Below are 27,554 nucleotides of genomic sequence, written 5' to 3'. Positions count from 1 at the left end.
GAGGCCCCCGGGGCTCCCGCACCGCCCGGCCCCTGCGCCCCGGAGCCTGAGCCAGCGGAGCCGCGCCAGCCCGAGCGCCCGGAGGAGCTGGCGGCGGAGGCCAGGCAGGTACGGACCGGGGTCCCCTCCCCATCCCCGGCCCGGATCCCTGGGGTCCCCTGTAGAGAGCTGCAGGCTGGACCGCCCCAGGAAGGGCAGAGCCCGCGGCCCGGACGCTCCATCCCCCCGCAGCCCGTGGGAGCTGGGCAGTTTCCTCTCTGCCTCCCCGGGCCTCCCACAGCCATGGCACTCTGCTCCACGCCCTCCTCCTGCCGCTGTCCCCCTACTCCCCCCGGTGCCCGAACCCACGGGCACGTGCCTTACTTCAGGGTCTGCAATGGAGTTGGCTTGCTGTGGCAGACACAGTACTTTAGGGGTGAGGGGAAGGGAAGTTGGAGTTCTCTCCGGACAACTTGAAACCCAGACTCTAGAGTCAGTGTTGGCCCTGTGAGGCTGGATGGGGATGGAAAGAAAAGGCACTCGTTGCAATCATTGTGATGTCCTTTTCAAACACCGGGAGCTGGGTGGCACACCTCCACCCACCCCACTTCTTGTCTGGCCTGTATGAAGGCTGTAGTACATCAGACACCCTCAAACTCACCTTCCGGAGCTGGTCATGACCAGCAAGCTTCAGGGCCCCTCATCCCTGCACCTCTCATCTGGGGATCTCTGTAGATTGGGGCCCAGCCTGCCCATGTTTCTGGGGTTTCACTACTCCAGGCTAGCCCAGGCCACCACCTCTTGTCTCTGGTGAGATTGTAACACTTTGTTCTTATCTCCGAGCTTTGCCTGGAGGGCAGGATAACCAGGACAGTGGAAGCTGTGGGCTGCTTTGGTGCATGATCAGCCTATCTGTGGGTGCCTCCTCTGTCCCTTGCTGGACACAATGGTTTACACTGGAGAGAAGCTCCTGGGGGGCAGGGTGGGGTGGAGGGGAAGCCAGGCTGGGCTCAGAAACATTTCTCTTTGCTGAGTCTGCCAGACCCCCTCTGAGCTTGACAAGTGGGTGACTAATTGTGTCATTAGAGTGGCTTCTAACCAGCCCTGGGGAAGGGCTTTGTGTTCAAAAGGATGGAGAGCAGGAGGAGGCTCACCCAGCTGGGGTTAATGACAAGGTGGGGTTTGGACATAGGAGGATGTTAGGTTGGCTCCCATGTTTGGGAATCCTGCTTACCTCCTGGTCTCAAGAGAATATGTAAACTTTTCTCAGGACACATGGCTCTCCATTCCCCTGTTTACAGATTGGTCCTTTATCACTCAGCAGCAGGTTTTAGACTGAAACCCAAGGTGTCACTTAGTGGGACAGACTGAAACCCAAGGTGTCACTTAGTGGGACACAGTCAGATCTTGATCCTCTGGTATAGCACATTTCCTTTTAAATGTATTTATTATTATTATTATTGTTGATTTTTTTGGAACTGTCTCTCTGTAGCCCCAGCTGGCTTAAAACTCGCTATGTAGATCATGCTGACTTTGATCTCACAGAGATCCGCCTACCTCTGCCTCCCTAGTGCTGAGATTAAAGGTGTGCTCCACCAGGCCCAGCATTGAAAAAAAAAAAAGATTTATTTGCTTTTATTTATGTATGTGTGTGTGTGTGTGTGTGCATGGCAGAAGGGGGCGTTAGATCAGCAGGAGCTGAAGTTTCAGGTGGTTGTGAATCGCCTGACATGGGTGTTGGGAACCAAACTCAGGTCCTCTGGAAGAGCAGTAAGTGCTCTTAGCCACTAAGTCATCTCTCCAGCCCATGGAGTAGAGTATTTCTTTAAAACTTTCTAAGGCTTTTGGCTTCTCAGCATTCATCCTAGGGGCCTTTGTATACTTTACCCATCTAGATGAATCTGCTTTCTCTACTCTGACAGCAAGTGGGCATTTTTGGTTTTTTTCTTTGTTTTTGTTTGTATGTTTGGTTGATTGGTTCATTGGTTGGTTGAGAGAGTCTCAGCCATGTAGCCTAGCCTGGCCCTAAGCCCACTGTGTACTCCACACTGGCCTGGAACTCGAAATCCTCCTGCCTCAACCTCCCAAATCTTAGGGATTACAGGCATCTGCCACCATACCCAGCTGAGTGGGTGCTTTGAACGGCAGGGTAAGATACAGGGAATTCACGTCCAACAGACTGTAGGCCAGCTGCTTCGAGAGAATACACCAACAGTAAGACAGTTTCTCATCTGGAGTTCAGACTCATCCCCTGTGAGCTCAGCAGCTGACTAGCCTCCCTGTAGTCCTGCAGGCAAATGTCAAGTGGGCCTGGGTCAGGGCTCTGGAGACACAGACATCTTTGTGTCCTCTCCTCTCTTCCCAGTAGTAGAATTAATGCAAGAAGCAGCTGCTTAGAAGTCATCTTGAAATAGACTCGGGCATTTCAAGTGTTGGCAGTGTTTTCTGATGACCACAGGAATGCCCACAGGGAAGATAACTCAGAGTTGGGAAGCTGCACTGGATGATGTCCTCGCACTTGCTGAATACCTCCTTCAGGGTCTCTAAGTGAAAGGCAGCAGCCAGGGAGCCAGGCTGACCCCACCTGCTGTTACGGAAGCCACTGCCCCAGAGGGGCGCTTAACTCCCCTTGCCCTCCTTCCCTCCCTCTCCCCACCTCTTCATTTTCCATTAACCACCTCCCCTCTAATCCAATCCGCTTCTTTCCCAGCTAGGCCTGGGCAGCCTGGGGCAGCTGCGGCCTCTGACTCACAAAGCTGATTATTGAAAAGGATCTGGAGCCCAGAGAAGCAACCTTCAGCTGCTGCTGTAGATCACTCGGGCAGCTTCCCCCGCAGGCTGGGTGCCCTCAAGGCCGAGGACCAGATGCCAGGAAGGGGCAGTTACAGGCTGAGGCCCCAAGTGGGGACTCAAGGAACTGGGGTAAGGACAGCCAACCTGAGATCAGGCAAGATCAGCCTTCCTCTCCCCTCCCCAGCAGCTTGCAGCCTGGATAGGGAGTCCAAACAGAGGGTAGAATCATATTATTAGAGCCTCTTTCATCTCTCTCATGGGGACTACTGGGGGCGGGTAGTGCAGGAAGCGTGGCAGGCACGCCTGGCTCCCACAGAGAACTGTGAGCCAAAAGTGCCCAGGACACAAGCTCATCCTTCTCAAGGACCAGCTACTATGTGATCTTGGGTATCAAACTCAAGCTGTCAGGCTTGGCAGCAAGCTCCCTTACTCAATGAGCCATCCCACTGGCCGTGTATGTCTGTGTGTGTGTGTGTGGAGAGAGAGAGAGAGAGAGAGAGAGAGAGAGAGAGAGAGAGAGCAAAGATGACAAAACTGGCAGATTTAGGTGAAAGGCTTTCATTGTATTATCCTTTCAACTTTTCTGCTAGTTTAGATTTTTTCAAATATAATTTTGGAAAAAGGAACACAGTGGAATTTTTCAGGAAGAGCTTGCAGACCCTCCTTCTGGTGGTATTTATTGGTCTGGTGGTTGTAGAGTTCCATCTGTCCCCTCTTATACTCATGTGCTGGTGGGTCCACTTTGCGACCCTGTCATCCCCAACCCTATTGACATCAGACTGTGAGCTGGAAGCTTATAGACCCAGCCCTCCCAGAATGACTTGGGGGCAGGTGAGCCCTTCCCAGTCCTCTGACTTTGTAATCCCAACATGACTCCATTTTTGTTCTTTTACTAAAACAGGCAGCAGAGGGCCAAACAGACATTTATCAGCTCATATCACCTTGGAGTCTTGTCTTAGTCCCCTCGGATATGACGAAACACTGTAGACAGGTAGCTTTAGTGACACATTTGTTGCTCAGATTTCTGGAGGCTGGAAAACTCGAATCTTGGGCAGCAGATTTTATTTTTTGAGATCTCTTTGCTCACTGTCTGCTGGGTCCTCACATGGCAGAGCAGAGGGGACGCTCTGGGGTCTTGTCATACTCCTACAAGGACTGTGAGGCTTCGGGCTCATCCCGTCATCTAACCTAATCAACCTGTAATCCCAGCGTGGAGGCAACAGACGCAGGAGGCTTGCCAGCAGTTTAAATCCAGCCTGGGCCAAATGGCGAGTTCTAGACCCTGTCTCAAAAAGACCAAAAAAAATTTTTTTTTAAGTTTTTTTTTTTTGCTAGGTATGGTGGCACATGCCTTTAATCCCAGCACTTGGGAGGCAGAGGCAGACGGATCTCTGTGAGTTCGAGGCCAGCCTGGTCTACATAGTGAGTTCTAGGACAGCTAGGGCTACAGCTTGGTTATACACAGATAATTTAGCTGTCAGAATTCTTGTTTAGTGAAAATATGTCTATTTATTTTTTTAATTTTTAAATTTATTTTTATTGTATGATTGTGTGGCCTGCATGTATATAAGTGCACCACAAGCATGCAATGCCTGAAGAGGCCAGAAGAGGGCATCAGATCCCCTGGAACTGGAGTTACAGATGGTTGTTAGTCACCATGGGGGTGCTGGGAGTCGAAACCTGGGTCTTCTGTAGGAGCAGGCAGTGCTCTTAACTGGTGAGCCATCTCTCCAGCTGTCGTCTGTCTGTCTGTCATCTATCTACTTGAGACCAGGCCTTATTCTGTAGCCCAGACTGGCTCACACTCACTATTGTTGTCTTGTCTCAGCTGTCTAAGTGCTGGGAGTGTGTGTGAGCAACCATGACTGGTATTAAGACTAACACATTCATTTTATTTGTTCTTTTAATTAAGATCGGGTTTCGTACAGTTCAGGGTGACCCTACACTGGCTGTGCAGTTGAGGATGGCCTTGATCTCCTGATCCTGCTGCCCCCACCTCTCAAATGCTGAGATTACAGACATACATACCATGTTTACTACACCAAATAATACATACATTTAAATATTTTATTATTTTTACTTTTTGTGTATGAGTGTATTCCTTTGCACATATGTAAGTGCATTCGTGTCATGTCACGCAACACCTGCAGAGGTCAGAAGATGGCGTCAGATCCCTTGGAACCGGAGTTAGGGATGGTTACTAGCCACCATGTGGGTGCTAGGAACCAAACCCGGGTCCCCTGCAAGAGCAGTCAGTGCTCTTAACTGCTGAGCCATCTCTTCAGCCCTCGAATAATATATTTTAAAATAGGTCTCAGGAAGAAGCCTCCTGGCTTTGAAGAGTTAGAAATAAAATGCTGCTTATGTTTGCCTTTAGGAGAGCCTCTCTTCAGGAGCCCTACTGTTTCCAAAGCACCCCAAACTCCATGTGGGAGGGTGAGACCAGCTCAACCTTTCCTGTCAGTTTTCCTGACGAGTCCAGATCCCAGATGGCCAGAGCATTTCCGGAACAACCTGGGTGTGGCCACACTGGGTTTGCACTGCTCAGGGCAGATGGATGGAGCAGGAGGTGTAGACTTGGTTTAGAACCTCCTCATGAAGGAGTCTGATGCTCAGCTCTTTGCTGGCCCTCTGGCTGCTCATGGCTGGTCCTGATTAGAAAGCCCAGAAGGAAACTGAGGCCCCTGCAGCATTAACCCTCTGCATTTCCCTCATCCTTGCTGTGTCCCAAACCCTCTTACATGCCTGAAACCGCAGATCGTGGTGAGCCTTCTGTACACTAACCTTGTTCCTGTACATGTACATGTGATGGGTCTAATTTATAAATTAGGTACCCTAGCAGATTAATAGTAATTACTAATAGTGTTATGATGATAGAATGCTATAATGGAAGCTGGGGTGGGTTTTTTTTTTTTGTCTGTTCTTTAATTCTGTTACATTTTAATTTATTTTGTGTGTGCATGAGTGTGCCTGTGAAGTAGTGCTTTAGGGGCGGTCAAAGGACAACTTGAGAGAGTCAGTTCTCCCCTTTTACCATATGGGTCCCCAGGGATTGAACTCTTGGAAGCAAGTGTTCTTACTTGCTGAGCCATCTCACCAGCCCGTTTGTTTTGTTGGTTTAGTTCTGGTTTTTGAGACAGGATCTCTCTTAGCAGCCCCAGCTGGCCTGGAACTCCCTGTGTAAACTAGGCTGATCTCATCTCACAGAGATCCTCCTCCCTCTGCCTCCCAAGTGCTGGGATAGAAAATGTGCATTACCATGTTTTGTCTTTGGAGGACAGGATTTCATGTCACTCAGACTGGCCTATCATGACTTCTGATCCTTCTACCTCCACCTCTCAAGTACGAGGATTCCAAGTGTGCATCACCACACCCAGTTCACGTGGTGCTGCCTGGGAACTGAACCCAGGTATCGCTGGGACTGTAGGTGTGTACTTCTTCAGTTAGAGTCTCACCCTGTGATGGGCTGTGACAGACTGCAGAATGGGACCAGCAAGATGGTTCAGTTGGGTAAAGGAGCCTGCTGCCAAGTCTGATCCCCAGACCCACACAGTGGAAGGAAAGAACCATCTTCCACAAGTTGTCCTCTGCCCTCCACATATGCTCCATCGTGTTTGCCTGCTTTGCACTCAAACATACACATGTGATAAAAAAAATTGACTGAAATTTTTAAGTGAAAAAGCAGACTGCAGACTGCCAACACATCAATAAGGAAGGCTGTTGGAATCGATTTTTCTCTTGAGTACATCCTTATTTTCTGAAGACTTAGAATCTGAAGAAAGATCTCAAGACAAGAAAGTGCCTCCTCCCGGCAGCATCTATGCTGATCTTCAGTAAGCCCAGCACTAGCCAGACCATCCTTACCTCCCAGTCCTCAGGAATCTGAAACTGGCCACGCATGAACTCGTAAAGAGATTTAAAAAAACTCATCTTCTTGCTGGATGTGGTGGTGCACACGCACTCAGGAGGCAGAGGCAGGCACATCTTTCTTGAGTTCAAGGCCAGCCTGGTCTACATAGTGAGTTCCAGGCCAGCTGGGACTACAGGGAGACCCTGTCTCCAAAATTCTGTTTGGTTTTTTTCACAAACAAAATTCCTGCGTTCTCCACCTCCCTCAAGTGTCACTTTATCAATTCCTTCTTGATTTTCTTCCATATCTTAAATCTGTTGCATTGGACACCGGGCTTAACCCTAATACTCCCCACAGGGGTTGTACGGAGTGCAGACTGCTACCCTCAAGGACTTTTGCTGGTTGGTTGGTTCTGTTTTTATGATGCTTTTGATGTCCTCAATCCTTTCTGTAGGAACATTGCCAAAGCCTGTTAATCTGATGGAACTGAGTCTGGCGTGCCTGCTCAACTGAGTGAAAGAGTTTGCTTAAGGCTGGTGAACGTGCTCTTGACTATGTGCTTACAGTCCAGGATGCTGGTTTGTTGTTGTTGTTGTTCTGGATGTCTGAGTGGGGTGAGGGCCAAGGGTGGTGGGTGCTAGCCAGAAAAACAATGAATCATTTGGTCTCTGTCTCTGTACCCCCTGTTCGTGCTCTCTGCCCTGCCCCCTTCCCCCTGAGCCAGCCCCTTACCCCTGCTCATATTTGTTTGTCCTTACTGGAAAAGCTCATGTCTATAATAACTGAAGGGCTTCTGGGCCTGTCCCACTACAGCTGCCTTCTAGAACACCCTGGTCACCATGGTCCTGATAAGAGTGAAGGACACATAAGTGTACACTCACAGCCCAGCCCTCTCTATCTGTAGGTGCCCATTCTCCTTGGGTATCTGTCATGGTCCACCCTCTTTCCAAGATTCTTCCTCTGCTTATAGCACCCTCCACTGCTTGGACCCAAATCAGGCCTGTCATGGTCTCCCTCTTCCTACCACCCCAAGTCCTATTGCTGCTGCCTTCCTCCTGGAAGCAGCTCTCCTGTGGTCCTTGGGCTGCTCCAGGCCGCACTCTCCTGGGCTGCTTGGTGCCCTTTCCCCAGGTCCTTATAGCCCCTGAGCCCCTCTCCACCCACCTCCACCTGCTCCCAGGATGCTCTCCATAACCCAGAAGCTACATCCCAGCTCCCTGGCTTCTGTCTGCAGCTTCTGCCTCAGCAGAGTGAGCTCTGGGCTCTGGGCACAGACTCTGGGGCTCACAGCCCTTACTGTCCCCACAGAGGCCAAGGCCGTTGGTGCTTTCCCAAGTCAGGGAAGTCTACTGACTGTCTGGTATGTCCTTCCCAGTCTGCATCCTGTCTCCATGCCCTTGACCACATTAGCAGATATAAATCCCCCTCCCCCTCTCTCTTCTTTCTCCCTCGCATCGTCCTATTTGGCTCTCCTCAGAGCACTTAACCAGCATGAGGTCATCTTTTATTTTGGTGTGCATTGTCCACACAGTGGAATGTCTGCACACAAGAGAAAATGGGGCCTTGCCCACCATGTTCACTGCCTCATTCCTGTTCCTACCACAGGCCCCAACCACATAGCAGGCACCACAAAACTAAAGACAGAAGAGTGCCGTGGGCGCTTGCTGAAGGCAGAGGTCGGCTCCTTGTGTGTGCTTTCCCCTCCTGCCTGTGACCTGGCCAGTGTGTCCCCTGCTACAGATCTCACTCCACAGCTGTGCGTTATGCTTTGGAGAAGTAGACTGCCCCATAAGGTAGTGAGCTTCCCAGTGCTGGAAGCATCCAGAGGAGGCTGGACACTGCAGCTTGTCAGAGGGCTCTTTCCCGGCACATTTTACATTGGGTTATGTCCATGTGATCAGTGGGTTTCCAATGTCTGCTACAGTGCTGGGTACCTTTCTCCCTTTTCAGCCAGACACAGAAGCTCAGTGCCCAAAGCCAAAAGGGAGCTACCCGGTGTAGGGGCGTCTTGGCTCTCTTACCTCTCTCTGCAGACTAGGGGACAGTAATAGCTATGAGCTGTCAGATGCCGTGATCTGGGAGACCTCTACCCAGACAGAGGGAGCCCAGAGGCCCATAAGAGCCCAGGCTGGCAAAGAACAGATCACAGCTCCTAGAGACTGGTTCACCTGGGTGGTGGTGCATGCCTGTAATACCAGCAACTTGAGAGGTAGATGCAGGAGGATCAGAAGTGCAGGGCCATCCTCAGCTACATAGCATGTTTGAAGACCTGAGTTCAGTCTCTGGGACCCACATGTAGAAGAGGAGAACCGATTCCTACAAATTGTCTACACACACACACACACACATTTTTAAAAAACATTTTGAAGCCAGGTGTGGTGGCGCATGCCTTTAATCCCAGAGGCAGAGGCAGGCGGATCTCTGTGAGTTCAAGGCCACCCTCGTCTACATAGTGAGTTCCAGGACAGCTGGGGCGACAGAGAGACCCTGTCTCAAAAAGACCAAAAAACAAACCATTTTGAAGTGTTTGAAAAAGCCAGACAAATTGGAGGAGAGTGGGCCCAAGGCCTTGCCAGCAAAAGATGAACAGGGTGAATCTCAGGGAACAAGGGAGGAGTTAGGAGTCAGGACAGGAAGGAAGACTCAGACTGGAATCCTGCGTGTCGGAGGCTTCGGCCTGGAATTGTTGGGCAGGTTGAAAGGCTGACTTAGGACGGGATGGGTGGTTGGGTTCAGAGCAGAAGTTCTGTGGCACGGAGCATGGCTTATCATCTGTGGTAAGCACGGGCTTGGTGTCGGGTCTGAGTATCATCCCAGAGCCATCGCTTGGTGGGGGAGGTGGCTGAGCTGATGTGCTGAGCTTGGGGAGAGTGGCAGTCCTCTGCTCGCGCTGCTTTCTGGGCCTGGGTTTTCTGAACTGGCTGGCGCCAGCCAGCTCCACTACTCCCCCACTCTGATGCCCATGCTCTCCCCTCACCCCATACCTGGGTTTGCCAGGCATCAGTGCAGAGGGTTAGCTTTGATGTTGAGCTGATTTTGTTTGGGATCCAGGACAGAGCCATCTCACCAGGCAGCAGATGGGCAGTTCTCTCTCTCTCTCTCTCTCTCTCTCTCTCTCACACACACACACACACACACACACACACACACACACACACACACACACAGAGCATTGCTTTAATCAGCCAAGGCAGCCATAAATGGCCATGTGCAGCGTACAGTGTGTGAGCCCAGCCCACAGTGGCCTGCAGTGGCCTTGCTCAGAGTCCAGCCCCCATAAGCCTGCCTGTCCCCATCTCTACAGTGCTGTCTGCCTGGGCGCCTGGGGATGCTAGTCCAGGCTTTCCATCTCCAGACTCCACCGAAAGAAGCTAAACTGGAAGATTATCTCAGAACATGACAGTTAGAACCTGGGGTCCATTCAGTCATAAAATGCTGAGATTCCAGGCAGTGAGGTGACTGGCTTTTGCTTTGTTTTGTTTAGAAAGAAAACAGTTTTGTTTAGCAAAGAGAGCAGCGGACTGGGCAGTAACAGAACAGTCTGTGAGGTGATTGGCTTTGAGCCTCAGCCAGGCCTGTTTTGGGGACCAGCCAGGATGACATCAGCCTGTCTTAGAGCATCACCAATTCACAGTTTTCACAGTGCTGCCTTGCCTGGACTGAATCCACTCTCCAGGGCTGCCACAGTCAAACGGCAGGAGCTGGGGTTTTAAGCAACAGCAATTTATTTTCTCACCGCTCTGAGGTCAGAAGTCCAAGATGAAGGTGTTGGGAGGATTCATTTCCTTGGCGCACCTGGGAATCTGTCTGTGCGCCTGGTGTCTTTGGGTGTGTGCAAAGTTCCTCTGATAAGGACAGCAATTCTTGGATTAAGACCTACGCTAGGATCTAGGGAGGTGGCTTGTGGGGGGTGGGTTTGCACAAGCACGAGCACCTAAGTTTGAATCCCCAGCACCCACATTTATTAAAAAAACAGGGATGGCCATACACACTCCTGTAACCCCAGCACTGTGCAGGTCAGAGACAGGAGGATCACTGGGGCTGGCTGGCAGCCCACCTAGCTCCAGGTTCAGTGGGAGACCCTGTCTGAAGGGAACAAAGGAGAGAGTGGTAGAGCAGGGCACCTGACAACCTCCTCTGGACCCTGCGCACACGCACGCACGCACGCACGCACACACACACTGCTCCCCCCCACAAAGACTCATCCTAATGGACCTCATTCTAACTTAATAACCTCTTTCAGGTTGTCTCTAAATATAAATTTCAGTATGTTTCAGGAACTCTTTCCCTGGGCAGCATAAACAGACATCTACCCCCTCCTTATAGGGCACCAGCAACAAAAAGTACCGTTCCACCAAATCCAGCTTGGAGAACTAGTGAACTTATTGGGCTTACAGAGTATGTGTGTGGGGTTACTTACAGAGCTGGGTGACCCCAAAACAGCTGCTCCATCTGAAAGACTCACCCCAGCATGATTGATGACTTCTCCATAGCTACCTAGATGGAGTCACACACCCCCGTTAATCTTCCAGACTGTGTACTCTAGGATCTCCCAAGACCACAAGGCCATGTGTAGTTAAGGCAGAATTACATACAGATTTCTGAGATGTGCGGGAGGAAGCAGCAGGAATCTCAGACGAGGTTCCCACCTCTCCCCATGCCTATGAGACAACAAGCCTGATCTTGGGGGTCTCGTCAAGGTCGTCACAGCTGCCCTGAACAAGATGAGGACCAGTATGCTTGGAGGATAGCACTCTCTACCACGGCGTCTGGGGGCCAGACGAGATGGAGGTCTGGTTCAAGGACGCGTAGTGGATATGGAGGTCCTCAGATATTTGAATCCCTCAGATAAAATGGTATTTGCACAGATGGTGCACACCCCTCTTCTACACTTTCCAGTCATTTCTTGATTACATATACTCCCTAATGCGATGCCTCTGCCATGTGAATACTGTGTGGTTTAAGGGGTAATGACAAGGAAACAAAGGCTGAATTTTTCAGTCCTGATAAAATGTTTCCTATGTTCTTCTGCCTTGTTTTTGAGACAGGGTTTTGCTATGTGGTCCAGGCTGGCCTCAAAGTCACTGTGAACTTAGGATTCCTCCTGCCTTACTCCTGAGGATGACAGGTATCCACCAGCATCCTCCACACCCAGCTTTTCCCCCAATTTTCTGACTTCTTAATGTTTATTTATTTTTTGGTTTTTCAAGACAGAGTTTTCCTATAGCCACAGTTGGCCTGCAACTCAGCATGGAGACCAGAGTAGCCTCAATCTCACAGAGATCTGCCTGCTTCTGCCTCCCAAGTGCTAGAGTTAAAGGTGTGCATTACCACACCTGGCAAAATTTATTTACTTATTTTATTTTTAATTTTTTTTGGCCTTTTTGAGACAGGGTCTCCCTGTAGCCCCAGCTGGCCTGGAGCTCACTATGTAGACCAGGCTGGCCTTGAACTCACAGCGATTTGCCTGCCTCTGCCTCCCAAGTGCTAGGAATAAAGGTGTGCACCACCATGCCTGGAAAAATTTATTTTTTAATTAATTTTTAAGTTATTTATTTATGACAAGCACCTTAACCTGCTGAACCATTTTGTACCCTCCCATTTTTTTAAAAAAATATCCTTGGAAGCCAGGCATGGTGACACACGCCTTTAATCCCAGTACTTGGGAGGCAGAGTTCAAGGTCAGCCTGGTCTACATAGTGAGTTCCAGGCCAGCTGGGGCTACAGGGAGACCCTGTCTCAAAAAGACTAAGAAAATATATATATATATCCTTGAGGCTGGAGAGATGGCTCAGCAGTTAAGAGGACTGACTGCTCTTGCGGAGGATCCAGGTTTGATTCCCAGCACCCACATGGCAGCTAACAGTGGTCCATAACTCCAGTTCCAGAGGATCTGACACTTCTTCTGACCTCCACGGGCATTTATGACAGAGGTGTACTTACACACATGCAGGCAATACATTCATACACATAAAAATAAAATAATAAATAAAAAATATTAAAAATAAATAAATAGGCCGGGCGTGGTGGCGCACAAAGGCCTGACTATGCAGCCAGGCAGAGGTACTTAGGGGGGTGGAGAGGTGAGCCACAATTTAACCCTAACACATAGGTGCCATGCAGGACTCTCAGGGCGAGGGCGTTGACAAGAACTCAACAGTAGTGAGGCATGGCATGGTGGTCTCAGCTACCTTGACTGAGGCAGCAGAATCATTTGAGTTTAGGAGTTCGAGGCCAGCTTGAATAACACAGCAAGACCATGTTTCTGCAAAGCCGAAGGCAGTGGTGGCCTTCTCAGAGGTTGTGGTTAGCCGTCTGAGCAGCTGCTCCATTCACTTTGAAATCCTGGGATGAACTGGGCACTGCTGGAGTTGGGCTGCCTCCAGGAGTCAGTCGTTCTGTCACTCAAGAGTGGAGGGGACTCAAACCTGGAGGGCCTTGCGGAGTCACCTGTGTCCCACCTCTAGCCTCCCACTTTGGGCACTCCCCCTCTGCCCTGAACTGGGAGGCCTACCTCCTACCCTGCCTTCTCCAAGGCATCTGCAGATACTGCTATTGTTCCAGATGGAGTGCTCATCACATCTTGCCCTGTTTAGAAGTTTCTGGAGTCTCGTGCCCCCCACCCCCCATTTCAGATGCCAATCACAATCAGCATGACCACAGGTGACTTCCGACTTCTGTCCAACCTAGCTTACAATTTGGACTTCCAATAACCCCCTTCAGGTTGGATAATTGGCTATGAACAGCCAGACCAAGGTGCAGTGTGAGGCACAAACCTTCTGTCTGTGTGGAGTTGGGGTGCCTCCTTCCCCGAATGTGGGTGTCTGCATGAGCCTGTAGCTTTCTGCACTTTGAAGATTTTTAAAAGATATTTATTTATTAACTTTATGTGTGTGTTTCGCCTGCGTGTATGTAAGTGCGCCACATGCATGCAATGCCCTCAGAGGCTGGAAGAAGGCATTGGATCTCCTGGAACTGGAGTTGCAAGCAGTTGTTAGCCACCATGTAGGTACTGGGAATCGAACCCAGGTCCTGTGGAAGAACAGCAAGCGATCTTAACTGCTGAGCCATCTTTCCAGCTCCAACTTCGAAGATTTTACAGAGGTTTCCTCATATAGGCACAATGGGTCATTAACTAGATCCATAGTCCCTCTGCCCTCCCCAGAAGATGGCATGGGGTGGAAAGTTCCAGGCTTTTAATCTTCTAATTTTCCCTTGGCCTTTCTGGAGACCAGGTCTATCCAGAAGCTACCAAGGGTAACCCCATTGAAGCAAAAGATGCTCCTGATACCCAGGAAATCCCAAGGGATCTAAGAGCTCTGTGTCAGGAATCAACATCACAAACAAAGTGTTAGAACAAAAGATCCCCTCATGTCCCTGTGACCCTGTCACCCCTCAGGGTCATCAGAGCTTTAGCAGCTGGGGCAGAGGCCAAGTAGGTAATTTTGTTGTTGCTGCTGTTTTTATTTTTAAGAGACATGGTCTTCTTGTAACCCCAGCTGGCCTGGAACTCACTATGTAGACCAGGCTGGCCTTGATCTCACAGAGATCCACCTGCCTTTGTCTCTGGAGTGCTGGGATTAAAGGCATGAACCACCATGCCTAGCTACCTGCTAACATTTTTAAAAGATGGTTTCAGGTTGCTGAAGAGATTGCTTAGTAGTTAAGAGCACTTTCTGTACTTGCGGAGAGCCCGAGTTCATTTCCCAGCCTCTACATGGCAGCTCACAGTTAACTAACTCTAGTTCCAAAGAATCTGATGCCCTCTCTGGCTTCCACAAGCACCAGAAACGTGTGTTGTAGATGCATGTATGTAGACAAACACTCATACACATAAAATGAAAATAAAAAAAGATGGCAGCACCTAGGTGCCTGAGGCAGGAGAATTATAAATTTCAAGCCAGCCTGGGCTACATAGGCAGCTCAAAGGACAGCTTGGGCCACAAGGCAAAAGTCTGTCTGAAAAAGAAATGGGGCGGGTGAGATGGCTCAGTGAGTAAAAGCACTTGCTGCCAAGTTTGATGACTTGAGTTTGCTCCCCAAAACAGCAGGAGAGAATTGACTCCCTTAAGTTGTCCCCTGACCTCCATATGTACGCCATGCACATGTTCTCCAGCACATGTATATACACAGTACAAAAAAGGAAATCCAAATTATACTGAATTGTAACGATGAGCTCTGGAGAGACTCAGAGGTGGCCACTGCTGGCACTGACAAGCCTGCATGGCCCAAATCATAATGACCACAAAGGTCTGTGCACAAGGCTATAGAGATGGCTTAACTGTTAAGAGCACTTGAACTGCTCTTGCAGAAGATCCAGGTTCGGTTCCCAGCACCCACATGGTGGCTCACAACTGTCACTCCAGTTCCAGGGGATCTGATGCCCTCTTCTGGCCTCCTTGGACACTGCACACACACGGTACATACATACATGCAGGTAAACACCTGTATACGTAAATCTTTAAAAGAGAGAGGGACCTGTGCAGGGTGTGTGTGCAGAGGTCAGAGGTTTATGCCAGTGTCTTCCTCTCTACCTTATCTTTTTTGTTGTTTTGTTTTTTGATTTTTTTGAGACAGGGTCTCTTTGTAGCCCTAGCTGGCCTGGAACTCGCTATGTAGACCAGGCTGGCCTCAATATCACTGAGATCCACCTGCCTCTGCCTCCTAAGTGCTGGGACTAAAGGTGTGCGCTGCCACACTGGGTTTTCCACCTTATCTTTTGAGTCAGGGATTCTCACTGAACTTAGAGCCTACCAGTTGACTAGCTGGCCAGCCAGTGAGCTCTGAGGATCTGCCTGTCTTCTCCCCACCCCTAGCCTGTGCCCCAGGGTTACAGACATGCATAGCCACACCCTACTTTTCCCTGGCTGCTGGAGATCCAAACTCAGTTCCTCATGTTTGCATACTTTAAAACAATTTTTAAAACATTTTTATTTTATGAGTATGAGTGTTCTGCTTACATACATGTTAAGTGTGCCCATATCATGCAATGCCCACCAAGGACAGAAGAGGGCGTCGGATCCCCTGGAACTGGAGTTACGGATGGTTGTTAGCCACCATGTGAGTGCTGGGATTTGAACCTGTGTCTTCTGCAAGAACAGCTCTTAATCTCTGAGCCATCTCGCCAGCCCCAGCTTGCATACTTTACTGAATGAGCCGTCTCCTCAGACCCCCTTGTAATTTCTCTTGACCCCTTCCCATTAGTCATCACATGCAGATACCTCTTTCTCATGCACAGCCTTGTGTGGTATAGGTGCCCTGGGACATTGGACAGGTTAACATTTTGGAGAGCGTGTTAACCAAATATATTTAGCTGGTAGATCTTTACCTCCCCAGGTCAACGTTTTGTTCCCAGTGCTGCTGTTTCCAACCTCACAGGATCAGTCACTGTATAAAAGTCCTGATGTTTCCAGTCTAGACAGCATATCCTTAGGAGTGTTTGCTGTATTAACAGGAGTGTCTTTTTCTGCCTGCTTGCCTCCCTTAGCCACAAAAAACTGGGGAGGTATCTGGTCCCCTAGGACACACAGCCTTATCTGTTCTGGGGGCGGCATGGCCTCCACGGAGCTAGCACAAAGCCTACAAACTACTAAGTGGAAGGAACTGACCCCATATCCTGAGGCGCTCAAGGCCCCAGAGTTTACCACTTGTGACCCATCACCATGACGCATGGCCATGGGATGGGAAAGCTCTGTCTATAGGTCAGCTTTCTGTTCCACTGGGGAGTCTCCTCCTGAAGTTGGCAGCCAGGCTATTTGTTGGGGTATCTGGGCACCCAAGACCTGCATTAGCATCTGTCCGTCTCCATTGCATGCAGCACATTCCTACTCGTGCCCTACCCACCAAACTTGAAATTGCCACATTGGCTTGTTAGCCTTCCAAAACGCAGTTCCTTGGGCCTCTCATCCCCTCCCCACACCCTCCAGTCCCACATAGCTGGGCTGATCACAAGTCTCTCATCCTCAAACATTCCTGAAGTTGAAGTCACTCCTTCCACTAAGGCCATCCCAGGACAGTTGCCACTCCCCAGCCATCTGTTTATTGAGTCCATGCATGGGAGAGACCAGACTAAGGAAGTGGAGCTCCAATTTTGGGAAAATGAATACTGAGCTGACCAGAGATAGAAAATGAAGCTGGAGGAGGCGAGGAAGGCTGGCGTTTTGGAAGCAGCTGTGCCATTAGGCTGGCCCTGACCCCGGGTAGTGCAGCCTGTCTGGCTTTCTCGGTGTCTGTGTTTACTTACTAAGGTGAGGGTAGGCGTTTCAGGCCACCTATCAGAATGGCACCCAAATGCTTGGGAATGGCCGAGGTAAAGGCGTAAGCTGCCCAGAGTCCCCATCACCTCCTCACTCCAGCCTTTCTTTGCTCTGACATCACAGACACCATGGCTGCTGGAGACAGTCACACACTGGACCTTCATGCCTCTCCCTCCTCACCCACAACCACCTTGAGAGGGGGTCACTCTTGGCCTTCTCCCTCAGCTCATAGCTCACCCCCACCTGAGAGGGGCAGGGCTCAGCTTGCTCCTGCCACACTGACCCTGTCCTTGTCTTGCAGGAAGAAGAGCAAGACTCGGACAGTGATAAGGGGCTGTCCCCAGAAGGGCCCGAGGAAGAGGATGGTGAGTGAGACCCACCTCGGGCAACAGTCCTTATTTCTCCCAGAGCCTGGCTGGGGACGTGGAGCTGACAGCTGGGGGACTCGGGACCCTGGGTGGCCTGAGGGGAGCAGGGCTGTGGGATGCTCAGGCCAAGGCCTTGCTTACACCTCACTTCCCTGTGTATTTCCTTTGTACTTTTGGTTCCAGCTTTTCTATCTGTAAAATAAGTGTCTTCAAGAGATGGCTTAGTAGTTAAGAGCACTGACTGCTCTTGCAGAGGACCCGGGTTTGATTCTCATCACCCACATGGCAGCTAACATCTATAACTCCAGTTCCAGGGGAATCCAGCCCCCTCTTCTGACCTCCATGGGCACTGCACGACATGGGTGCACTTATATACATGCAGGCAATACACTCATATACATAAAATAAAAATTAAAAAAAAATTTTTTTTTTGTCTTTTTTGAGGCAGGGTTTCCCTGTATCCCCAGCTAGCCTGGAACTCACTATGTAGACCAGGCTGGCCTCAAACTCACAGAGATCTGCCTGCCTCTGTCTCTTGAGTGCTGGGATCAAAGGGGTGCGCCACCACACCAGGCCCCATGCCAGGGGCTCCTCCCAAGCCCATGTGACCCCTGAGGAACAGATCCTCAAATGGCCTTAAGAGTAAAAATAAATTGGTTTATCTGGGCCAACTGTATGGCCTTAAACACCCAAAAGGAAAGTATAACCATAGATTAAGGGGCCAATATAATTTTTTAAGAGTCCATATGTATAGCTAAAGGCTACATAACAAGCAACAATGCCAGATAGGAGATACCTTCTAATAAAAATATTTTTAAAAGATGAGTGTCTCTAGGCACACAGGCCCCCCTTTGGAGAATGAGGTCTCGGCCTTCCTTGGCTGCCGGGCCTCTTCCTCTCTGAGCCAGGCCATGTATCTCTCTGATAGATTTTACTGAGAACTTCCCTCAAGCCCTGGAGTGCAGTCAGGCCTCTGCCACCCAATTCCAGGGGGCTCAGATGGGAGAGAGGGAGCCTCAAGAACAGATGAAACCAGCAGGTTCCGGTGTGGGCCAGCCACACCAAAATGGATAAAGCTTCTTCTGATTCATCATATTTTATTTCCTTGAAAAAGTAACAAGAGAAAAAAAAAAAAAAAAAAAAGGCAAAAATGTCAACTTTCATTAGATTACAGTAAGTACTTGGAGGGATAGTTCCTATTTTTTAAAGCAATTCTGGCTGTGGCTTTAAGCTGGCTTCTGGCAGGGACGATGGAAAGAGGGGGTTCAAGAATGGGGCAACTGAGGCTCCTGTCAGGAGGAATGGAGCCCAGAGGGACCCCCAGGACCTCGAGAGTGAGCAGAACTGTGGGTTTCTATTGGTATGGCCTCAGAGGCTGCCTAGGCACAGGCAGTAGTGGGCAGGAATGTCAGTCCCTGGCCACCCAGACCTCGCTGTCCACTCACAGGCACTAACACAACTGACTCTCACAGGCCTATTGCTGCAACGTGGGTTCTGGGGTCCCACATTGACTTTGGGGATGAAGAAGGGAGGTTGAAGTGATGCTAGAGGCTTGGATGAAAACATGCGAGTCCCATTGTCCCTAAGTCAGTGGGCATCTTCACAGATGCCCAGCCCAGCCGTGCATCCAGCCCTGCTCCCAGCCATGCATCCAGCCCCGCTCCCAGCTGTGCATCCAGCCCCGCTCCCAGCCGTGCATCCAGCCCCGCTCTCAGCCGTGCATCCAGCCCCACGCTTGCTGCTGAGCCATCCGTCCTTATCTGAGCCACTGTCCCTGTGCAGCCCCAACTCCTGTGGCCTCCTGCTGTCTCTAACCAGGCAGAGGGAGTAAGGCTGACGGCCCCAGCTGTCAGAAGAAACGATTGCCCCCCTGCCATCCTCTCTGCTATAAGCAGCTTAGCCTCCCAGGCTAATTGATTAGTGTGCTAAAATGACTTCCCCAAGAGACTCATGGATTCACAGTGCCTGGAAGAACACTCCCCCTCCCATACATGTACTCCCTGGGGGCTCCCAAGTCCAATCCTCCTGCTCTACCAAAATTGGATGCAGACCACATGTGATTAAGTTAAAACCTTTGCCAGCCAGCTGTGCTGTGTGGCTGGAAAAGCATAAAGCTAATCAGACTCGCCCCATAAACCAGGACCTAGACATGCACCAAGCTGGCAGAACTTTTTATACTTATTTTCCTAAAACAGCAACACAATGACCCTGATGTTGAGGTTCATCGGTTTTCTTTGTTAGCTCTTCTGGGTCCTTCTGAGGTTGCTTGCAATCTGACCTGCAGCTGTGGTCGCCGTCCCCAGGCGTTCACGACAGCCAGGGCTTTTGCTCTTGAACATGGATACTGTAGTTCTGGCAGCAGACGGGAGCTGGTCAGGGAAGTTCCCAGATCTCCAGCTTCATCCGTCCACACCTGGGACTTGAAAAGCTCTTGGTTCCTAGGACCCAAGAAGAACGAACCGCACTTCCGTCGGGCCTCGTGTTAGCCCAGCTGGATGGAGCTCAGCCTGGAGGGGAGCCAGAGGAGAATGGGGGCTCTCTGAGGAGGCAGAGAGGACTGCCTGGCTCTATTCCAGACTCCCTGCCTTACTGGAGCAAGAAGCTGGGTTACTCCTCTAACCCACATCCTTCTATCCCCTTGCCCACAGTCACCTTGCACTTTGCTGTCTCCTACCCTCCAGTCAGACTCCAGTCCGAATCAGTCTGCTACGGTTTCCCCCTCCCTCATCCAATACACATACTCAAAACCCTGGCTTGCTCTGAGCTGAGAAATCAACACCTTGAAAATGCTGCTGCTGCTGCTGATGATGATGATTACATTTATTTATTTGGGGAAAGAAGTGCACATGTCATAACACGCATGTGTGGAGGTCAGAGGACAATTTAGAGTTCTCTCCTTCTACAATGTGGGACCCGGGGATTGAATTTAGGTCACCAGGTTTGGTAGCAAGTGCCTTTATCAGATGAGCCATCTTGCTGGATCCACCAACACCTCTCTGGTCCCCGGCCACCACCTATGTCACTCCCATCTCAGCTCTCCCTGTCTAGGAGCAGCTGTGGATGGAATCTTTTAATTCATGGACATTTGTCCACTGTGTGTTCTAGTCACTACAACATACCTGGCACCAGGAATTGCACCGTCTAGATGTTTGTGTAAGGACTTGCAGAGCAAACCAATTCTTTTTAAAAAAAAAAAAATTATTGTGTATGTGTGTTTTGCCTACATGTGTGCATGCAATGTCAGGAGAGGCCAGAAGAGAGTGTCAGATCCCCTGGAACTGGAGTTACAGACGGTAACTGCTATCTGGGTACTGGAAATCAAACAGGGTCCTTTGCAAGAGCAGTCAGTGCTCTTAACCGCTGAGCCATCTTTCCAGCCCCTGCAAACCAATTCTTATACAAAGGCAGTGACTGCTTCCTGAGGAAGGCCTCTGGCCCTGGAGAGCTGGCTGAGCGAGGACCCAAATTCTTCAATGTAAGGATGACTGAGAGGGAAACATGTCCCCTACAGAATGTTTGGGTTCTAATTCATATCTAGAACCTTCTTCTTCTCAGCCAGGAGAGAACCCTAATCTCAGAGGTCTTGTCCTCCCTATAGCCCATGTCAGTTTATCTGATGACATGTGACTGCCCCCAGCTGGGGGAATGAAAGGGGCCTCTCCTGACCTGCTGTGGGAGGGGGTGGAGGTGACACACCTGACTTTGGGGAGGCAGTAGGAAGTTCTTCTAGAATAGCACTTAAAGTTAAGAGACACTGAGGACATTGTTTCCCAAGCAGATTCTCTTTAGGACACGCTACTTTCCTGTCACATGGCCTAGCCCTCCTCCGCAGTCCCTTCCCCTGTCACACCTGAAGATCTGCCCTTCTGACAGTCTGTGGGCACTGGGGGTTGCCCTCGGAGACTGACAGTCCTCCATGCCTGCTCAGATCAGGCCTTCAGCTCCCACGTCGCTTGTACATCACATCGTAGCCCGATGCATGTTTTCAATTTCTGATAACCGGGGGGAGAGAGGAGAGAATGGGCCTAGCGGACATGACACCTGGGCTTCAGGACCTGCCCTGGAGAAGGGAAGGAGGGTCAGGGTCCCCAGGGCTCATGTGCTTCCTAAGATGATTAGCATTTGCTGTGTGACTGTGTCTGATCAGCACAGAGACTGGGGTCCAGGGAGGCCTCTGTAAGGAGGGAGGAAGCCTAGTAGATGCTGCTGGAGCTGTTGTCATGTAGGTAGTGAGGTACAGGCAGACAGCTTAACCTGGCCTTGGGGAACATGCCATTTGGAAGATGCAGGCCACATAGGGGCTAGTTTCTCTCTGGCTAGTTTGTCTGTTTGATCTGTGTTCCCCGATTCATGGGCAAGGTATAAGGAACTAAAGGATTCCGTGGATAGGGGTGGGTTTGGGGTGAGAGGGTGATGTTGCTGGACCTCTGGCCCTCTCTGAGGCCGGGCTGCACTTAGGCTGACACAGGGCTATGCATGAGGCATGTCTCCCTCACTAAGCCTAGGGTTTTTTCTCTTTTTTAAAAAAGAGGCTGGAGAGCTAGCTCAGCAGTTAAGAACACTGGCTGTTCTTGCAGAGGACCTGGGTTTGAATCCCAGCACCCATATGGCAGCTAACAACTGTCTGTAACTCCAGTTCCAGGGGATTCGATGCCCTCCACTTACCTACATGCAGGCAATACACACATACCCATAAAATAATAATGAATTTTTAAAAATTATAAAAAATATTTTCTTTATTTTTATGTGTATGAATGCATTGCCTGTACATGTGTAAGTGCACCCATGTCGTGCAGTGCCCGAGGAGGTCAGAAGAGGGTGTTGGATCCCCTGGATTTGGACTTACTAATGATTGTTAGCTGCCATGTGGGTGCTGGGAACCAAACCCAGGTCCTCTGCAAGAGTAGCCAGGTGCTCTTAACCACTGAGCCAGCTCTCCAGCCCCTCTCTTTTTTGTGTGATTTGTTTTTCATTTACTTTATTTATGTGGGGCAGCGGTATGTGTGTGCCACAGTGCACATATATACATCAGAGGATGACTTCCAGGAGTCAGTTCTCTCCTTCCACCCTAAGCTGGGTATGTAGTTTGGGAAAGAGTGCTTGCCTAGCATGTCCAAGGCCCTGGTTATGATCCCCAGCTATGTAGACAAATGAGAGAGAGCGAGAGCGAGAGCGAGAGCAAGAGAGAGAGAGAGAGAGAGAGAGAGAGAGAGAGAGAGAGAGAGAGAGAGGAGGGGGGGGGGGGGGGGGGGACGAGTAAAAAAAACACAGGAGGGGAAGAGAGAGAGAGAGAGAGAGAGAGAGAGAGAGAGAGAGAGAGAGAGAGGAGAGGTGGAGAGGGGAGGGGCAAAGTAAAACCAACCAAGGAGAGGAGAAGGGCCCAACCTCCCACATCACCACGACACCTACCTGCTTTTTCCCCCACAGGAGAGGCCTTCTCCTTTAAGTACAGCCCTGGACAGCTGAGGGGAAGCCAGTACAAGAAGATGATGACCAGAGAAGAATTGGAGGAGGAGCAGAGGTAGGTGGCTCCTGCAAGCCCCACCCACCAAGCTCTCTCCCTTAGGCTTGGGGGGGTCCTTTCCTGTCCTGGTAGTACTCAGCCAGCCTCAATCAAAGGAGAAGTTCCCTTGGGAACAGGCAGCACAGAGGGAGGGGAGGAAAGTGGGGTCCATGTTTTATATTCTTGCTGCCCCAAGTCTCCCCCCGGCTGAAGGGAGAAAAGAAAGAAAAGAGAATGATACCAGGAAAAGGAAAGAGCCCGGAGTAGCCGCTGTTCACTTATGCATAGAATCCTGACAAAACCAGTTTGTCGCTTGAGGACAGAGCAGAATTCTTGGTGCTCATCCATCTGGCAGCCTCGTTCCTCTTGGCCCCGCCTGCCATGTCATTTTCTGTCTGTTCCACTCTGTGCAGCTCGCGAGGCAGCTGCACGGCTTCTCATTTCTGGAATCAGGCCATTGGGCCCTCACCTGCCAGAGACCCCGTGTACCCATCAGGCTTCCCTCAACATTTCCTCTGGACTCCATCCTGCCAGGGTGGCTGTGGGGTACTCTGAAGCAGTGGGCTTACCAGGGTGGCCCCAGGGAGCAGTGGGTCTTGGGCTGGCCCAGCTGTCCTCCATGTGTGTTGGCTGCCTCTGTACAGTATGATGTGGAGCCCTTGCAACAAAGTGAAGCCTCAATGGGAGTAGGTGGCACCGTTTTCTGGGCCTGCCACCCAGAGGGGTTCACCAGCCCCGACTTGTGAACAGAAGCTAGCTGTGTAAGACTGGGGTAGAACACACAACTCATCCACCCTCTCCAGGCTACTCCTGGGCCACTGGCACCCCTCCAACATCACACCTGCCTGCAAGATCCTGTCTCCCTGCTGGGTACTGGCTTCAGGAGAAAGCTCCTCACTCTGGGGGCAGAGGAGGGACAGTATGGGCACAGGCAGAAAAGGAGCCCCTCCCACGGGTGTCCGCGACTCCTTAGGTGCTCAGGACACTGCTTCTTGGTGTGACCCCATTTGCCACCTTTATGTTTCAGGATTGAACTGACCTCTGACCTCACTTCCCTGTAGCGAGTTCCCTAGGTCCTGAGCCACAAATGTTCTTGCAGATCCTTTTGGTAAGGAGGCTGGTTTCATAGACTAGCGGTACTTCCTCATACTGTCTGCCGATGTGTCCCAAGCGCCACTGGTGTAGTCCAAACCCCCCTCCTCCGTCCCCTTCATAACTGATTAACACATTTCATCTCACCTGAGCCCATCTCATTCTTCTTGTGTTCGAGGACTCCCGGGAACAAAAGCCTCCTTTCCCAGGGGCAGAGGTTCCTGGAGGCCAAGACAAATCCCTGGTGTACCCAATGGGCCAGCTGATTGGGGTGATAGTATAATGGGGGGGTGCAGGAATGCTCATGCACCTTGTGAAGTGGCCATGGTGGCTTTGGTCTCACCCAGAGAAGGGGAGGCAGCTGGTTGCACAGTGTGTGGCAGACACCCTGAGAATGGCCCGTGGTCCCTCCCACGTTGCAGGACAGGCAGGGGTTGATCTTCAGAGCTGGGGCTGCAGACCGAGGCCGGCCACATTTGACCCACTCCCTGCTGGTGTGAATCCAGAGCACAGCCAAGTCACTGTTTCTGTGGCTGCTTTGGAGCTCCAGGGGCAGAGCTGAGACACTGCCACAGATCCTGCCACCGTGTCCAGCCCTGGTTGGAGAGGATATGGAGGGCCTGACATTCCTGCCACCCCTAAAGTCCTTGTGGATGGGCCTGGGACAGAACTGTGGCCTTATTCTGTCCACTCAGGCTGATGCACCGTGGGCCTGAAAGCACTGTCAGAATAGGAGAGCCGAGTCAACAGACTGTAGGCTGGGCCTCAGGCTTGGAGTCTGCCACTGCCCCAGTGTTCAGAGCTAAGGCCAGGAAACAAGAAGGCACAATCACCTCTGGGTCATTTTCAAAGACAGCAGAGTCCCCACTGCCTGAGGGCTTTTCCCGCCAGGTCTCCAGAGGTCTCCAGACCACCCATTCAAACCTGGCTGTGCTGTGGGCTGGAGGCTGTGCCAAGGAGCTGCTCTTGGGGTGAAGGAGTCCCCAACTCCTTATCTGTACACTGCAGTCCACACTGTGTGCAGGAGGCGCTGGTGGAGGTCCAGGCAGGGCCAGAGTTCATATTCATCCCATTACCCTCCCAGCATGCTCCCTGTGGCTGTCACATGCCTGCCCCATCTGTCATCTGCTTGCTCCCTCCTGCCTCAGCATGCGGCCCCAGCCAGAGCTGCCTGCAGTGCCATTGACCACACTTCTGTGCCTCACGAGATGCTTGGAGTTGCAGAGGCTGCTCAGTTCGGCTTTGCCTCTGTCTCCTGAGCTTGGAGAGATGAGGGTGACAAGATAGGTGTGGACCCAAGATGAATTTAGAGAACTCCTAGAACTGTCTCCTGAAATAACACACATGTGGCACGGGGCTAGTGAGATAGCTTGACTGGTTAAAAGCAAGTACAATCCTCTTGCACAGGACCCCAGTTCTGTTCCAAGCACCCACATTGGGTGGCTTATAAATGCCTATAACTCCAGCTCCACAGGATCCAACACCCTCTCCTAGCCTCCTGAGGTACTGCAACTTAAAGGTGTACACACATATACACACACACAAATAAAAGTGGCAAGATGGCTCAGTGGGTAAAGGCACTTGGTATCAATCCTGATGAGCTGAATTTGATCCCTGGGACCTGCATGGTGAAAGGAAAGAACTGACTCCCAGAAGTTTATCTCTCACCTCTTCATGCACATACAACATACACTTGCACACACACAACAAATAACGTATCTTTAAAAGCACATGCTATCATTAAACCAATGAACTCATCAGCAGCAAGCTGGGTGCTCTCTTCTTGACCTGTCAGTCTTCCCGCCAGACTGCCTCTTTCTGATTCTAGGCTCTTCTAGACTGACGCTCAAGGTGCACCTAGTTAACAGGTAGATAGATGCTGTACCATCCCCTGGCCTCAATGATCAGTGGAGCCAGCACAGCTCAGCTTAGAGCCAGCTCTGCAGTGGCTCCTTAATTTGTTTCTACAGGACGCTCTCTCAGGGCATGGCAGTTAGGAAGCTGGAGGTCACAAGTGGGTTCTCCCCAGAGCTCCACTGATCAGTCCCACCCTTGGATCTGCTCAGACAGAACTGTCAAGGGGCTGGGAAATAGCTGGGCTTGGATGAGAGGCAGCAGCTGCTTACGACCTCGCTGCAGCAAGTGCGCACCCTTTTAGTTCCCAGTGTGCCAGACATTCACATCCCTCCCATGCTCCCCACATTGGCTCTGTCCCTGGGGTCCCTCCACCTGTCTAGGAGGTGCTAACTCTAACCCATAGTGTGGCTGAGACCATTGGCTAGCAGGCTGGTGACAGATCCACCGTCACCACCTGAGCTGGCGAAGCTGGCAAAGTGTGGCTGGCCAAGCAGCTTAGCAGGAAAAACAAGGCGCTGCAGTTCCTTTACATCCCTCCTTCCCACCCGCTGGTCCCTGAGGGAACCCGGCCTGTGCCGGCTAGGTGGTGCTGACAGTCAGGCTGGGCCCCACAGCCTTGGGTCTGAAGGTCTGCAGGACTGTTCTAATCTTGACTCTTACCAAAGTAACAGAGGACCTGAGATGCAGACTTCATTTTGCGTTCTGGGGAAGGTGGAGAGGCAGCACAGGAACCCCAGCCCTAGATAATTCTGTACCAGACCAGGCTCTAGCTGAACGTGCACATTGACTCCAATCTCCATCAGAGGGCACCAAAGGCACAAAATCAGATCGATCCCTATGAGTGCTCTGCCCTCCTGCTTGACCCCATCTTTGGTACCTGCACAGCAAGGTACAGGTATCCTCACAGCCAGCGGGAAGCAGAAAATATCCAGGGTGATAGGAACGTCATCACTGTAACCACAAAGCCAGGGATCACCAAGCCCTGCTGCCCGGCTGCGCATCGTTGTGTCTCTCAAAGGGGGAAAGTAGCCGTGGCTGTCAGGCTATGGGGGAGCGGGGTCAAGAGCCCCAGATGACCTTGCACGGAGCCTGCTTTGCTGCAAGGTGCAAAGGGCAAACTGCCAGAACGAGAAACGGGCGCTGAATCTCTGCGTGGTCTCTGCAATTCCAAACATGTCCGGTCCCGTGTCCCCGTTCCTGTCCTGTGCTGCTTCTAAGGTAACTGGAGTAAGATACATGATCTTTTTTTCCCTGTTTCTCTTTACAGAACGGAAGAATAATGAAGTTATCCTTAGCTCCTCCTGAAGGCTTTTTTTCTTTTGGCATCTTAAAAGCTTGAGTAATTTTTTTTTAAAAAAAGGTGAAAACCCCAGAGAGGAAACTGCAGCTTGGGGGACAGAAAGTGGGGGTGCTTGCCTGCAAATCTGCTGAGATGTAGACACCCCCCCTGCCCCGCCCCGAGTCAGGACTTCCCTGGCCTACCACGAGCCTCAGGAGTAACTTCGGCTCTGCTCTTTCTAGAGATGTTTCTGAGGGGGGCTTTGCTAGGCATTTGGGCTCAGGCCTTGGATCTTTCTTACCAGCCAGACTTGCTCCCCATACACCCGACACTCCCAATAAACCACCAGCTTCAGCAGCCTCCTGCTCTGGTCTGAACTGTAGCCAAACCACAAGATTGAGAAGTGACAGACCAATAAGGGGGAGCCCACTGGTGCTCTGTCAGGGATGGTGACCCTGTCCCTTACCCCTGGATCCACTTACCTCCTCCTCTCTGGCTGGCTCCATTACCACCATGGGGGATGAGAGATGCCACTGATCACTAAGAAAAAGAGCCAAGCAACCCAGGGACTGGCTTT

General features: G+C 51.0%; 1 protein-coding gene across 1 annotated transcript in view; it reads left to right on the top strand.

Annotated features, from left to right (window-relative positions):
- The window catches only part of Mxra7 (matrix remodeling associated 7), a 30,953-nt gene that overhangs the window by 333 nt on the left and 3,066 nt on the right, over window positions 1-27,554 (top strand). The window contains exons 2-4 of the mRNA XM_008828928.2: window positions 4-108; window positions 17,180-17,243; window positions 22,674-22,767. Of these exons, the coding sequence (XP_008827150.1) occupies window positions 4-108; window positions 17,180-17,243; window positions 22,674-22,767 (263 nt within the window). The remainder of the gene's footprint in view (window positions 1-3; window positions 109-17,179; window positions 17,244-22,673; window positions 22,768-27,554) is intronic.

The sequence above is a fragment of the Nannospalax galili genome, unplaced genomic scaffold (genome assembly GCF_000622305.1).
Source record: "Nannospalax galili isolate Female #2095 unplaced genomic scaffold, S.galili_v1.0 scaffold1314, whole genome shotgun sequence".
NCBI lineage: Eukaryota > Metazoa > Chordata > Mammalia > Rodentia > Spalacidae > Nannospalax > Nannospalax galili.
Note: the sequence above shows the minus strand (reverse complement) of the source record. Positions and strands in the feature narration are given on the sequence as shown.